The sequence below is a fragment of the Doryrhamphus excisus genome, chromosome 6 (genome assembly GCF_030265055.1).
Source record: "Doryrhamphus excisus isolate RoL2022-K1 chromosome 6, RoL_Dexc_1.0, whole genome shotgun sequence".
Lineage (NCBI taxonomy): Eukaryota > Metazoa > Chordata > Actinopteri > Syngnathiformes > Syngnathidae > Doryrhamphus > Doryrhamphus excisus.
In genome coordinates, this window is record NC_080471.1 from 20,179,206 (window position 1) to 20,195,501 (window position 16,296).

At 40.2% G+C, this 16,296-nt stretch overlaps 1 protein-coding gene across 1 annotated transcript in view; it reads left to right on the forward strand.

Moving 5' to 3' along the window:
* The window catches only part of necab2 (N-terminal EF-hand calcium binding protein 2), a 97,474-nt gene that overhangs the window by 27,794 nt on the left and 53,384 nt on the right, over positions 1-16,296 (forward strand). The window contains exons 3-5 of the mRNA XM_058075642.1: positions 9,811-9,919; positions 14,364-14,389; positions 14,547-14,644. Of these exons, the coding sequence (XP_057931625.1) occupies positions 9,811-9,919; positions 14,364-14,389; positions 14,547-14,644 (233 nt within the window). The remainder of the gene's footprint in view (positions 1-9,810; positions 9,920-14,363; positions 14,390-14,546; positions 14,645-16,296) is intronic.

Here is a 16,296-nt window from a genome sequence, read left to right on the forward strand (position 1 = left end):
GCGTATCACTGACACAGGAGGAGAAAGACGGTGGTATCCTCATTCTGAAGGCAGGGTCCTTTCCCCACTTCTTTCTGTTGCTATGACAACCCATCATGCAGCTCCCCCCAAACCTAAGAGCACACCAGCATGAGATAAAGAGAGAAGACATCAGCAAAGCAAAACCCCAAAAACAGTTTTAATTGAACTGTGCAAAAGTATAAATATACATCTGCCTCTCGGATATGGTATAAAATAAAGAAGCCAACATGGTGTTATTCTCTCATCTTCCTCAGTGTGAGGATGCTGTGCGAAGAATGTGGGGCACAGCAGGGAGTAGGATGTTTCAGTTGCTTCTCTCAGATCTCTCAATACGACCCTGAAAAGGATAAGCGGTAGAAAATGCATGGATATACACATGACTGTTTTCGCTCTTACACACGTACATACATCCTTTAGTGGTCACCCATAACTCTTTAACAATGTCCTGTTGATTTAGAATTCCATGGTCCTCATCACACATCGCTTCAAAACGCCAAAGACGCCAGAACTAAAACGCCGACATTACTCCACAACACACTTAAGTAACTTTTCTGGATACACAGGAATCTGCTTGTTAAATTTCATAGTGGGTTTTATCTTTATGTAATCACTCTTTGGTGATAACATAGCAAGGTGTTTCCCAGCCTGGGATAAGCTCCAGTTCAACAATGACCCTAATGAGCATTCATTCATTTTCTATCGCTTATCCTCACAAGGTTGCTGGAGCCTATCCCGGCTGTCTTCGGGCGAGAGGACTGGTCGCCAGCCAATCACAGGGCACATATAGACAAACAACCATTCACACTCACATTCATACCTATGGACAATTTGGAGTCGCTAATTAACCTAGCATGTTTTTGGAATGTGGGAGGAAACCGGAGTAACCGGAGAAAACCCACGGGGAGAACATGTGAACTGCACACAGAGATGCCTGAGCGGGGAATCGAACCTGGGTTTCTGAGCTGTGTGGCCTGCGCGCAAACCACTTTGTTCACTGTGCAGCCATGCTGTTATTTTTAATGTTATTATTGTTTTTTGTATTAACATTCATTTTGTACCACTTATCATCACGGGGGTGCTGGAGCCTATCCTAGTTGTCTTGGGGCGACAGGGTAGGATCCATTAGCTGATTCTGGGCAAAAGGCGGGGTACACCCTGGACTGGTCGCCAGCCAATCACAGGGCACATATAGACAAACAACCATTCACACTCACATTCATACCTATGGACAATTTGGAGTCGCTAATTAACCTAGCATGTTTTTGGAATGTGGGAGGAAACCGGAGTACCCGGAGAAAACCCAACGCATGCACGGGGAGAACATGCAAACTCAAGGGTGGAATTGAACCCTGGTCTCCTAGCTGTGAGGTCTGCGCACTTACCACTCGACCACAGTGCAGCCCAGAGGTAATTTATAAATCTAAAATCTCATAGGATCCTCATTGTCTCCCATGCAACACCAACCCTGCCACAGACAATTAGACAAGCGGCCCAAACACTTGATGCAGTCCGGTTCTCCTCTAATTGATGTCAAACTGTGATGGGAACATGAGAACATTCCATTTTCAGCACAAGTCACACTCCTCTCACCAAAAACAGTAGTTTTTTTTAATGCCATTTTAATTGCTATTTTGAATCATTATAATTTTGTTGGTGTTTATCCAGTTTTGAAGCCGGGGAAGATTTTCGTCTTTGTTATTAGCATGCATCACAAACACCATTGCTAATTAGGAGGGTGACACAAAGGCATCTAATTGTCTGGATGGCAAAAATGACACAACAGATCTTGAATTGCAATTGGATGATTCCACTGCTTCTGATATGACTAGAACATTCATTCATTTATTCATTTTCTACCGCTTATCCTCATGAGGATCGCTGGGGATGCTGGAGCCTATCCCAGCTGTCTTCAGGCGAGAGGCAGGGTACATCCTGGACTGGTCACCAGCCAATCACAGGGCACATATAGACAAACAACCATTCATACTCACATTCATACCTATGGACAATTTGGAGTCGCTAATTAACCTAGCATGTTTTTGGAATGTGGGAAGAAACCGGAATACCCGGAGAAAACCCACGCATCCACGGGGAGAACATGCAAACTCCACACAGAGATGACAGAGGGTGGAATTGAACCCTGGTCTCCTAGCTGTGAGGTCTGTGTGCTAACCACTCGACCACCATGCAGCCGAGTCAACATTTATTAATTCATTCATTTTCTACCGCTTATCCTCACGAGGGTCGAGGGGGTGCTGGAGCCTATCCCAGCTGTCTTCAGGCGAGAGGCGGGCTACACCCTGGACTTGTGGCCAGCCAATCACAGGGCACATATAGACAAACAACCATTCACACTCACATTCATACCTATGGACAATTTGGAGTCGCTAATTAACCTAGCATGTTTTTGGAATGTGGGAGGAAACCGGAGTACCCGGAGAAAACCCATGCATGGAAACTCCACACAGAGATGGGCAATGGTGGAATTGAACCCTGGTCTCCTAGCTGTGAGGTCTGCATGCTAACCACTCTAGAACATTCATTCATTCATTAATTCATTTTCTACCGCTTATCCTCACGAGGGTCACGAGGGATGCTGGAGCCTATCCCAGCTGTCTTCGGGCGAGAGACGGAGTACACCCTGGACTGGTCGCCAGCCAATCACAGGGCACATATAGACAAACAACCATTCACACTCACATTCATACCTATGAACAATTTGCAGTTGCTAATTAACCTAGCATGTTTTTGGAATGTGGGAGAAAACCCATGAATGCAAACTCCACACAGAGATGGCCGAGGGTGGAATTGAACCCTGGTCTCCTCGCTGTGAGGTCTGCATGCTAACCACTCTAGAACAATACTAGAATAATAAATATAAAAATACAAGTCGGTATATTTGGTGTTTCACCATGTGATATTGGCCCAGTAGGCCATGGATTAGGGAAGCTGTAATTCTTAGTTCACCATGTGTAATTTGGGAGTACTCCATGTTGTAATAAATATAGTTAGCCTACTCTCTGGATTTATTGTTGGAAATGTAGTTGCCCTGCTTTCTGCTGTTTTACTGGAGAATTCCTAAGTGAGTTTAACTGGGCTAGCTGGCAGCTCACAGTAAATTGGGTCACCGCTGAATTAAACACCAGTGCTTCTGCTCTCAGTGGTGCTTCAGTGCAGTGCCAGAGAGCGCACGGCTGGTTAGAAATAGTCAGGGCCATCAAGCCTGAATAAACTGCCAAACCCAGGCGGAACGGGAGAGTCGTTCTGGTGCTGTGAAGTGTGTCAGTGGTATCAGATAAGCGTCCTTTCCGCTCGGAAGATGTTATGCCAAGCATCACCAAAATAATTCCACGTGTGATAGCCTTTCTTACAAATCGTCATTTTGTACAGAAGTGCACATCATCTGTATTTTCTCACAGAAGGAGCAGGCGATTGTGATTGACATACACCTCTCAATCACAGATATCAATCAAATAGTAAGAAGTAGTTGCTCAAGTAAAGATTTGCTTGTTGCATCGGAAACTCTACAAATTTAATGCCGAAATTAAAATAAGTTACGAGACACTGAACATATTAAATAATGCATAAAAATTATTACTTATCCTTGCTAGGGTCACGCTGGAGCCTATCCCAGCTGACTTCGGGCAAGAGGTAGAGTATACCCTGGGTTGGTTGCTAGCCAATCACATGGCACATATAGACAAACAATAGCCACGTATACATGGACCCAAATATTCCAATTCCATTCGGCTTATTTGCTCAAACATACACCTCATTCCGAAAGAAAAGTGCCAATCCGAAAGAATATATAATCGGATTCACAGGTTGTGGAATATTCCTTTCCCCAATCCGATTGAGGTATCTTGTCATTCCGCTCAATCGGAAAGTTGTCAGACTGCGTTCTTCTTCGTGGTGTTTTTCTTCTTCTGTTGTTTATTGGCGGTTGGCAAGCAGCTTTCGTGTGCATTAGCGCCATCTGTGGAACAGAATCTAAACCCTTCTATACGCCATTCACAAGTCCAATTTTATTAAAAAAAGAAAATACATATCTATATAAAACATGTGCCGAGCTTAATTATAAAATATTAGCAAGATTGAACTTTATCTTTTCCTGTTCCCGGGTGCGTTCTTTCAGCGAATGCTGAGATATGACGTAACACGCAGCTCGAGACGTTCTTTGATTTTAAAAAATGGAGGCGAGCAATCGGCACTGGACTGCAAAGGAAAGTTTGTTTTTAATTCAAACTAAATTTCAAGACTGGACGAACGAAAATACGGAATACGGAGTTATTCCAACAAGTGAAAAAAAAACTCAAGGAAGTATCACGTGATTTTGGTGTTTACGTTTTACTGCGCATGCCCCATTGACTATTCTGGTTGATTATAACGGCGCATGTAGACAAGAGATTGGAATATTCCTTTGCATGTATACCATTGCTTTCAAACGGATTCGGAAAGAGAAAAATTCCTCATGTAAACATGGCTGATAACTGACAATTTAGAATCACTTTAGAATTGGAATGCTGGAAAAAAAAACATATACGGGGAGAACATACAAACTCCACACTGAGATGCCCAAGTGGAGATTTCCGTGTAACAAACATGCTAACCACCAGACCACCGTGCTGCAAATCTGTGAGGTAATTTTAGGATAACCCAGTCCAACTTGTAGAGTAATAAAACCATAACCTCCTTAGGGAATGTAATCAAAGATTCTTAAACATAAGCATCCATCATCCTGTACCCAAGAAACAGCAGAAGGAAAGAGAAAAAAGGCAATTTTGCAACAACGCAATTGCGTCCCAGTCTTTGTAAGGCTACACAGTCCTTGTGGTTTTCCAGTGTGCTGCAGTCAGTCAAGCACACTCAAGGACGGATACACTTTGAGGGCAAGGAAATGAATATTTGATATGCAGCTCTGCATCATGTGGTGAGACAGACATATGAGTGGCAAATCCAGGAAAACCCCCTCCCCTGCTGAATTCTACCATGCAGAGAAAGGCTCCTAATGGATGGCAATGAAACAAGAAAAAACAGATGTTGTGCATTTCAGGAATGCCTCACAATGTATCAAATAGTAGGATGGATTTTCTGGGTTTTATTTTATTATTTGTGTGCCATTAAGGGCCTTGTCATGTAACTGTTACAGAATTAATGTTTGTGCGTAATGTGTGCACACAGGAAGTGTGATATTTATATAATATATTTATCAAAGCAAGTAGGGTTGGGTATTGTTTACATATTATCAGATACCGGTACTTTTGAAATGGTTCTGGTACCTAAAACTCATAAAACATACACATTTAGTTTTCAGGGCATTCAATCCATCGCAACTGGACTGGTCTTAGAAGACGTTCCGTCTCTCATCTGAGCAAGCTTCATCAGTTCATGCTCAAAGACTACCTTGGACAGCTCTCGTAAGACTCTAGTAAGACTAAACATCAGTTCATGCTCATAGACAACCTTGGACAGCTCTCATAAGACTTGAGTAAGACTGAACATCAGTTCATGCTCATAGGCTACCTTGGACAGCTCTCATAAAACTTTATTAAGACCAAACATCAGTTCATTGTCATTGACTACCTTGGACAGTTCTCGTAAAAGACTCTAGGAGGACTTCGCATCAGTTCATGCTCATCGACTACCTTTAACAGCTCTCGTAAGACACTCGTAAGACGAGACATCAGTTCATGCTAAAGACTACCTTGGACAGCTCTTGTAAGACTCAAGTAAGACTAGACATCAGTTCATGTTCATTGACTACCTTGGACAGCTCTTGTTAGACTCCAGTAAGACTAGACATCAGTTCATGCTCATTCGCTACCTTGGACAGCTCCCGTAAGACTCTAATAAGACTAGACATCAGTTCATGGTCATTGACTACCTTGGACAGTTCTCGTAAAAGACTCGAGTAGGACTACCATCAGTTCATGATCATTGACTACCTTGGACAGCTCTCGTAAGACACTCGTAAGACTAGACATCAGTTCATGCTCATTGACTACCTTGGCCAGTTCTCGTAAACGACTCTAGTAGGACTACCATCAGTTCATAATCATTGACTACCTTGGACAGCTCTGGTAAGACACTCGTAAGACTAGACATCAGTTCATGTTCATTGACTACCTTGGACAGCTCTTGTAAGACTAGTAAAACTAGACATCAGTTCATGCTCATCGATTACCTTGGACAGCTCTTGTAAGACTCTAGTAAGACTAAACATCAGTTCATGTTCATTGACTACCTTGGACAGTTCTCGTAAAAGACTCTAGTACAGGGGTCGGCAAACTTTATTATCAAAAGAGCCATTTTACCCACACGCTTACTAAAGGAAAACAGATAGGAGCCGCAAAACATCATTTAAAAACAATATCTTATAAACTTTTGAAAGTTTGAATCAGTTTTAACGCCAAATTTTTACACCAAATTGTTGCTTCTCGTCACATGTGAGCTCTTTGAGCTCATCCAATCACGAGTCAGAACTCATTCACTTCAATTCATTCAGGGTCTCACAGAAAGTCAGATTAAAAAAAAAAACTCATTAAAAAATGCATATTTTTTCCCATTAGGGTATTTTAAAAAAATACTTGAGCGTTGTGAAGGGAGCCACAACAAAGTGGCTGAAGAGCCACATGCGGCTCTGGAGCCAGGGGTTGCTGACCCCTGCTCTAGTAGGACTACCATCAGTTCATGATCATTGACTACCTTGGACAGCTCTCGTAAGACACTCATAAGACTAGACATCAGTTCATGTTCAGTGACTACTTTGGACAGCTCTTGTAAGACTAGTAAAACTAGACATCAGTTCATGCTCATCGACTACCTTGGACAGCTCTCGTAAGACTAGACATCAGTTCATGCTCATTGACTACCTTGGACAGCTCTTGTAAGACTCTAGTAAGACTAGACATCAGTTCATGCTCATTGGCTACCTTGGACAGCTCTTGTAAGACTCTAGTAAGACTAGATATCAATTCATGCTCAAAGACTATGAACAACTTTAGTAAGACTCTTGTAAGACTGGAGTCTTTGATCATGAACTGATGAAGCCTGCTTGGATGAGAGGTAAAACATCTTCTAAGATAACCCGAACAGCCAAGTTGCGATCAATTGTGCGTGGCTGCATGCCAGCGAACGGAGAAAGTTCACAGTTTTAGGATTTTTGTAAGTCCTCAGCGAACAATATCAAGTCAAGCTGGACTTGTAAAAGAGCCCAATGAAAAGTTGCAGCGAGGGATATTTCACCCATTACAATAGCGCTTCTTCTCTGGAGTTCAATGTCTTGTAGGTCTTGTAGGTCCCTTGCAAATAGAGGAATTAATGAAGTACGTGAAGGACCAAATAATGCCATGACTACTTCATAGTTGCAGGAAGTGGTAGTGACTATTCACATCCATACCATGACTTTACTTCCATATCACCTTCAAGCATTTGTTGCATTTTTTTGTAGTGAGGGGCAACTAAACTTACGATCGTTTCAGCTTGAGCTATATGTTGGTGAAAAACTATACCTAATTTGTGCCTCAGTGCCACTTTGTAGCTATTATTTAATGCTAACTATGGTAATGGTTTAATTTCATTTGAACATGCATCAGATTACAATTGAATGCATCACATAATCAGTTCACAGTTCCACATGTCCAAAAGGAGTAGGAAGAAGCAAAGCTTATTAAATCCTACCCCTCCATCTGGTACTTTTACAATCAGTAACTGTTACATTTGTTCACTTCCTGCTTTCTTAATACAGTTTAAGTTTTTTTTGTTTTTTTTATAATATACCTCGTATTGAAGTACAAGGTGATATGACCATACAATGACATAATGTGTACTATAGTGTACCAAGACTCTTCATCCTTGTATTTAGCAAACATCAACTGCTTGTATTGTTTCTTGAATTGGCTCATCGTTGTGCATTGTTTGAGGGTCTTACTCAATCCATTCCATAGTTTGATTCCACATACTGAAATGCTATGGCTTTTTAACGTAGTCCTAGCATATAAGTGTTTCAAATGTACTTCTTCCCTGAGATCATATTTCTCCTCTCTTGTAGAGAAGTATTGGATGACATTTTTAGCTAATTGGTTATTTTTAGCCTTATGCCTAATCAATATTGAAATATTTCTTGCCACCTTATGTTGTATATTCGTAATATGAGGTTTCCAGGTCATATTTTCATCTATTGTGATCCCCAGAAATGTATTTTCCGTCACCCTTTCAATGTCTACACCGTCTATTTGTATTTGCTGGTACGTGTCCATTCTGCTGTTACCAAACAGCATGATTTTAGTTTTACTTAAGTTCAAGGACAATCTATTATCATCAAACCATCTTTTTAGTGACCATTTCTTCTCTGACCTTTCTATGAATTAATCAATGTTGTGTAGACCTGTTATTGTTTTCCTATTCTGCATATTGTTAAACAATGCAGATATTGATGTCCAACAAAAACGTAAATAACTGTTGCCACGTTAGATCAAAGCCAATAAGCCAAGCTCGTGGACGTGTGTCAACATTGTCCGAGTTACACAGCAGCACTGTAAAAAAAAAAAACATTCGATTCGGTTAGGTTACATAAGCCAATACTATTTTCTGAGCGTTTCAAGTGCTTTCCAAAGGGCCTAAAGGTTTTGAAACATAATCGGCATTGTGTTCCTCCTGAGGTACAGAGTCAGACAGGCATCAAGCATTTGGCTTGTGAGTACTAGACTGAAAGGCATGTTGGATTGATTTCACAGCAGCTTGAAAAGGCATTCAAGGTAACAGTTGGACTGTGTGTGTGTGTTTGTGTGTGTTTGCTTGCAAAGGTAGGAGTAAATATCGGGATTTTATTTTTATTAAAAAACACCTTACTTATACTTTACAGCAGGGGTCTCAATTTACTTGGGGGCCACTGGAGCTCGGGTCTGGGTGAGACTGGGCCGCATCAGGTTTTCCCCCCCCAAAAAAAAAAACATTTATTAATAACAATAATAATAATAACTTTGCTTTGGTTCCAATTTTCTACAAGAAAAGCTGTGATAAAACATTCCACTGTTCTTACTTTTTATTTTTCTACACAAAATAAGATGAAAAATAAATAAACAAATCAAGAATAAAGAAAATCAATCAGTAATAAATAAATATAATAATAATAATAATAAAACGGCAAATAATAAAAACTTAAGAAACCACATATAGTTGGTGGGTAGACAAATTATTTTTTTCAGATTAAAATGAACAAAGCATTATTAGAGCCCTGTAGACATGACAAAACACGACTATAGTCACATTTATACTCTTTTTATTTACAACATATTGCGCAACTGCAGGGTCTTGAGACACATGCTAACTCGCAAACTAGACAGCTAGCGACCTAAACGGTAGCCTTCAAGTTATTTCCTCTGAACTTAAATAGCCAAAAACGTACCACTTCCACACGGACAGGGAGGATAACTATTAACAGTTATTTAACCTTTAACATGAACATTAATCAAACGTAATCATTTTTTCTGGGTACATGATACCATACAGCATCCATATCAAACTTGCGTGGGCCGCACTAACATTAAACTTTCATATCAAGGCGGGGGCCTCAAAATTAGTGTCCTGCGGGCCACATTTGGCCCGCGGGCCGCATGTTTGAGACCCCTGATTTACAGGCTATAAATGAATTTCAATGACAATCTATATGTTGTAAACAGTGATTGTTTTTCTGGTGAGTGTGATCTCAGAAACCACTTGCATAATTTTATAATACAGATTAAGATTGGGAATATACCACTAATGTGTGTGTATGTGTGTTTCCTCCAGATGATGGAAAGCTCTCTCTGGATGAGTTCCAGGCGTTCTTCTCCGATGGCACACTGAACGAGGAGGAGCTGGAGAAGCTGTTTCACACCATTGACTCTGATAACACCAGGTCAGCACAAATTCTGCATGCTGCATGTTGTCCCATAAACCCCACTCCTCAGACCCGCCCTTCCCCTTGTCCCTTGCCGGCCTGGAGTCATACCGCCTGTCATACCGCATGTCATACCGCATGTCGCCATGACAAAGTAATTACCTCTTTATTTCATCACGTCATGTTAGATCTCGATACCACACACATAGAGAACTTTCTTCACAACTTTCCTAACTTTGTAGCTTATATTCAACTATTCTGTTTTTTGTTGATAATGCAAGGTTGTGGTTAAATATTACCAATTCAGAGCCAGTTGTGCTAGCACATGACTGCTAGCAGTTAGCAAGCGGACGCAAATATGAACAAAGGCACAAAGGCGATAGTTACTGAATGCCGCAGTTCTGCAGCCTTCCTTCCTGACAGTGAAAAAATTGTTGAGGCTTTTTGATCGGCGGAGTAAATATTAAACAAAACAACGCAAAACGGTGCGCGTTCAGTGTCGCATGTTCTGGTCCTGCTTGTAATGCACAAGAAGCGGTGATGCGCAGCGTTGTATTCAAGTACGTTATGATATCAAAGAATCCAATCCACTTTATTTATATAGCACATTTTATAAACAGAGTTTCCAAAGTGCTACACAGACTAGTAAAATTAAAATTAATAATCCAAAACTAAAAGATCATTTAAGAAATAAAATAGTAAAATAGATATTAATATATTAAAAACAAGAAACAGAGCAATAAAAGTATAAAAAAATAAAACCAATTACAATAAAAACGAAGAACTAAATGACACAGGACCATACGACTCACTCCGAGTTAAAAGCCAGAGAATAAAAGTGGGTTTTAAGACGTAGTACGGAGAATGGCGTCGTACGGAGTACTTCCGGTTTCCCAGAGTGCTTTGGTGTACAGATTTTGTAAAAAAAATTTTAAAAAGTGTACAGCACATGGTTACAGCTCACATAGTAGTTGGTTAATATTCTGCATTATACGTTGGTAGTGTATTGTCTGTTGTTATCCACCTATGTGTGTTTTTTTGACACCAGGAGTAGGAAGTGGTGACTAATATGGTATGCCTCACACAGGTAGTACATAAATCCTTGTGTGTATACTAATCATTGAGATTTTTGTATTGATTTTTGACATTGTATTGTTTGCAGACGCTTTCTCATCCAGATTGGGATCAACTCTTGCAATAAAACACATTGATTGTAATAAAAACACATCGATTACGTCTTCCTCCAATAACACTCATAGCCGTCTCTCTTTAATTGCAGTTGTTCCCTCGGGATGAATGAACCTAACGATGGTCCGTCAGAGTTTTGTATCCTTGTTCAAACATATTTCTCCTGTTGTCACAGCATGACAGTCTCGATTGACAATGGTTTACAGCCAATCAGAACGTAGAACACAATAAACGGGTTCTCCCTTAGCCAATCAGGACTGTTGTGGCTGCAATCCTAGACTAGTAGCAGTAATAAATGCAATAACAGGCTACTACAACAAAGCACTGATAGATTGCTCTAATACACCACAAGGACACAGAACACGAAACACGTTCATACGCTGTTAAAAAAAATATATACAAAATTGTGCTTAAAAAAACATCAGATTATGTAAACCAATCAGAATGTAGAACACAATAAGCGGGTTCTCCCTGAGCCAATCAGGACTGTCATTTCATCCTAGACTAGTAGCAGTAATAAATGCAATAACAGGCTTCTACAACAAAGCACTGATAGATTGCTCTAATACACCACAAGGACACAGAACACGAAACACGTTCATACGCTGTTAAAAAAAATATATACAAAATTGCGCTTAAAAAAACAGATCAGATTATATCTGTTTTCGTATGAAATGCCAAAAATCCATCCATCCAACATATATTCTGGCAATATGCTGTCAGGCTAAAAAAGATACCAAACATCCAATTAAATCCAGTTGTATTTATTCTCAATCAGTACTATACAGTTAATTGCCATTACCGTAGACCTCTCTTGATTGGGTCTCATTAAGTTCATCTTTAGACGCTATATAAGGAGCCAATCAAGTCCATCCATTCTGCAATCAGGAGAAGTGCACTGACTTTGATTTGAGTAATCAACATTTACACAACATACATACACTGCTTATCTTTTTTAATGTGGTAGTTGAATTAGATTTGATATTGCATGGTTGGATGTTGTAATAAAATTTTCCCTTGTGGGACTAATAAAGGCGTATCTTATATTTCCATGAACGGGATAAACGGATGATCCGTTAACACATCTTGAAAGGAATATGTCGTATACATATCTCCAATATTGCTGTGGGAGTGGTTCCTAAAGGTTTCTATTCATTTCATTGAAGTGCTTCTGACACCCACACATCAGACCTTGGCATTCCCATGTAAAAGCAGATAAACACGTATTGATTCACACGAGTAAAAGCCGAAATGCAAGCATTTTCTGAGACAGCATGAAGTTGATGAATGGAGAGGTTCGATGAAGAAGGATGGGCGTATGCAACCCCAACCCACCCCTCTGTTTTTTTACTCCATCTGTCTCTGTCATTCTTTCTTTCCATTCCTACACCATTCACAAATCTGATACATGTGTCTTGTTTATTTCTTTACTTTTTTTTAACTACTTTGTATTGTTCTTGGTTGCACGGCGGTCGAGTGGTTAGCGCGCAGAAGACCTCACAGCTAGGAGAGCTGAGTTCAATCTCATCCTCGCCCATTCTCTGTGTGGAGTTTGCATGCTTTTTTCCGGGTACTCCGGTTTCCTCCCACATTCCAAAAACATGCTAGGTTAATTAGCGACTCCAAATTGTCCATAGGTATGAATGTGAGTGTGAATGGTTGTTTGTCTATATGTGCCCTGTGATTGGCTGGCCACCAGTCCAGGGTGTAGAAGACAGCTGGGATAGGCTCCAGCACCCCCGCGACCCTCGTGAAGATTAGAGGTAGAAAATGAATGAATGAATGTATTGTTCTGTAAAAAATGACTGTATAGCTGGTCGCTAAGAGAACCGCTTCATGGTTAAAATGACAGAACTATATCGTTTTTCAATCTGAAAACTAAGAAAATAAATCTAAATTTTGGTTGTTTTGGTTGCATGAGCCCGGTACGCTTTACTAGCCGGAATTGCTTTCTTCAACACCCAAAAATTGACCAGAACTCAGTAGGAAGTATAGAAAAAGTCACTGTTGATGCAGTATACTTCCGTGGGGATGCCATACAAATTTATGTCAACAAATCCAAACTACCCATTTAAGTTCATAGTTATATGTAAGCAGAAGGCTGTTTGTTTATTTTTTATTTGTAATAGATTATTTATTTGTTTTCAATTGGAATATTTAATATGTATTTTAATGAAGAATCTTGAACCAGTCATGATGTGCTATATATATCACTATATTGACACTTACTATGGTACCCATTATGTCATTGGATGGTCATATCACCTCCTACTTCGGTGCGTGACAAAAATAAAATTAAAAAAAAAAAATTAGGAAAGCAGGTAGTCAACAAATGTAACAGTTACTGATTGTAAAAGTACCAGATGGAGGGGTAGGATTTAATAAGCTTTGCTTCTTCCTACTCCTTTTGGACATGTGGAACTGTGAACTGATTATGTGATGCATTCAATTGTAATCCGATGTTCAAATTAAATAAAACCATTACCATAATTCCCAGCAATTTCACAAGACGTCTGTTTTGGATGAATCAGACGCTGTTAAAGCATCTTTGAGTATATTGAAAAGCGCTATACAAATAAAATGTATTATTATTATTATTATTATTATAGATAATGATGCCACAGAGTTGTGATTTATGTTATTTTATTTCAACAAAAAATGTATTTCCCTGGTTAGAATATCCCATGTGAGTTACTTTGGGTTGCTGGTCTATCCACTACTAGCGGTATGTAATAATACTCTTAGCTGTACATGGAAAATACAACGGTCTTTAAATAACTGCCATGTAGTCCCAGTGCTTTGCAGGGATGCCTCGATCAGGTGGGATCCATGATTATAATATTTACTCTTCCAAATGGCTGCATCCTCTGTGAAATAGCATTGAAAAGTCATTTTATTTTTGGAACCGTTGGCGTAATTTGCATTATTTACCGAACAGCCATTGAAGAGATGAACAGATGGTGTCTTTTTTATCCTCTCTCCTCTTCTGCACCATCATCAGTTACAATTCGTCAGTTGTTGGCTTGCCTTCATTCCTTCGTTTCGTCCCTCCATCCATGCCTCATCCCTGTTAATCTGTTTTTTTTTGTTTTTTTTTTCCACTCCCTGCTCCGGCAGCCCAACAATGAACCAAACCTGAGGCGTGCCAAGTCTTAGAAAAGTTTGTGGTATTGCATGAACAATCCTGTCCTCTTTTTCTGACCTTCCCTCCTTCCTTTTTTTCCTTCTTACCTTCCTTCCGCTGCTGCTCCTGCGGTGTGCTGTGATGTGATAGTAATGTTGACACTAAGGAACTCTGTGGTAAGTAGAAATACACAAGCACACTAAAGATGCCCTCACTGCCCTCACTTTTATTACTTTCTTTAACCCGAAAATCTTTTAGAATATTTTTATTTCAGTAAAATGTCGCCATTTTGAATGAATTATGTCATGTGCCAATTTATATATGTGTGTTCAGACTACTTTGCCAAGCACATGGGGGACTATGAAGGAGTTCTTGCCTCACTGGAGACGCTCAACCTTTCCATCCTCAAAGCCATGGACTTCACCAAGAAGGTAATACACATACCCAATGCTTTACCGGAATGCTTACATCAAGGGGTCTCAAACACGTGGCCCGCGGGCCAAATGTGGTCCGCAGGACACTAGTTTGAGGCCCCCGCTTTGATATGAAAGTTTAATGTTAGTGCGGCCCGCGCAAGTTTGATATGGATGCTGTATGGTATCATGTACCCAGAAAAAATTATTACGTTTGATTAATGTTCATGTTAAAGGTTAAATAACTATTAATAGTTACCCTCACTATCCGTGTGGAAGTGGTAAGTTTTTGGCTATTTAAGTTTAAAGGAAATAACTTGAAGGCTACCGTTTAGGTCGCTAGCTCTCTAGTTTGTGAGTTAGCATATGTCTCAAGACCCTGCAGTTGCGCAATATGTTGTAAATAAAATAAGTATAAATGTGACTATAGTCGTGTTTTGTCATGTCTACAGGGCTCTAATAATGCTTTGTTCATTTTAAATGAATTGTAGCTACCTGGGCAATTATAACTGTTGTTCAAGCTTTGGCTACATACCTGAACCGCCACCTGACAACCATATTAAGTCTGACAATGATGAGAGGGAACCCGGCATGTTTGATGGTGAAATTGCCCAACTGTTCAATTCAGATACAGAAGATGAGGCTGGGAAAATTCAAACTGCAATATGACGAGGAATTACTAGTAGTACTACTAGTATTAGTATTGTTTCTAATATATAAAATGGCACAATTGAATTTAATGACTCGGTTGCACGGCGGTCGAGTGGTTAGCGTGCAGACCTCACAGCTAGGAGACCAGGGTTCAATTCCACTCTCGGTCATCTCAGCGTGGAGTTTGCATGTTCTCCCCGTGCATGCGTGGGTTTTCTCCGGGTACTCCGGTTTCCTCCCACATTCCAAAAACATGCTAGGTTAATTAGCGACTCCAAATTGTCCATAGGTATGAATGTGAGTGTGAATGGTTGTTTGTCTATATGTGCCCTGTGATTGGCTGGCCACCAGTCCAGGGTCCTTTTACCTGAAGAGGGATAGCTGACAAAAAATTGTTTTACTCAACATGCTATGCTTTTCCGTAGGGATTAGCACTCAACTTGGTGGTTCACTGCACTTTTGACGGCCTGATGACTTTTTTTTGTATACCTTAGAGAGTGTAGTCACACTAGTTCTTCTCACTGACACTGCAGGGTTCAAATGCTGCAAAAGACCACATCAGCCAAACCATATTGATGCTGTGTGATGGTCTGTGAGGAATATTACTGACCACTACTAAGATATCAGACTGTCAATGTTTCTTGAGCGACATTTTTTCAGTGCTGTAGTTAATATTCCGTATTGGATCTTTATGTGTTTTTGTGTGTGTGCATAGTAATCGCTTGGAGAAATCTAATGTGTTATCCTAGTTTTTTTTCCCCATGAGCTATTTATATCAGCTCGGCCGCAGCCACTCTCCCCATATGCAGGTGATATTAGAGTTATACGTTTGTCCTTGTGTGTGGGAGAGAGCGTATGCGTATTGTCTTGCTTTGGTTGTCTCCATATCGCTATCCACCAGACAATCGTTCACCCGTAGGCCATTCAATACACACACACAAATATCCGTGATTTGTATGTGTGTTGCTAGTTCTATTCCTTAATTTGTTGCTATGTCACTGACTGGAATGCTGCTTCGC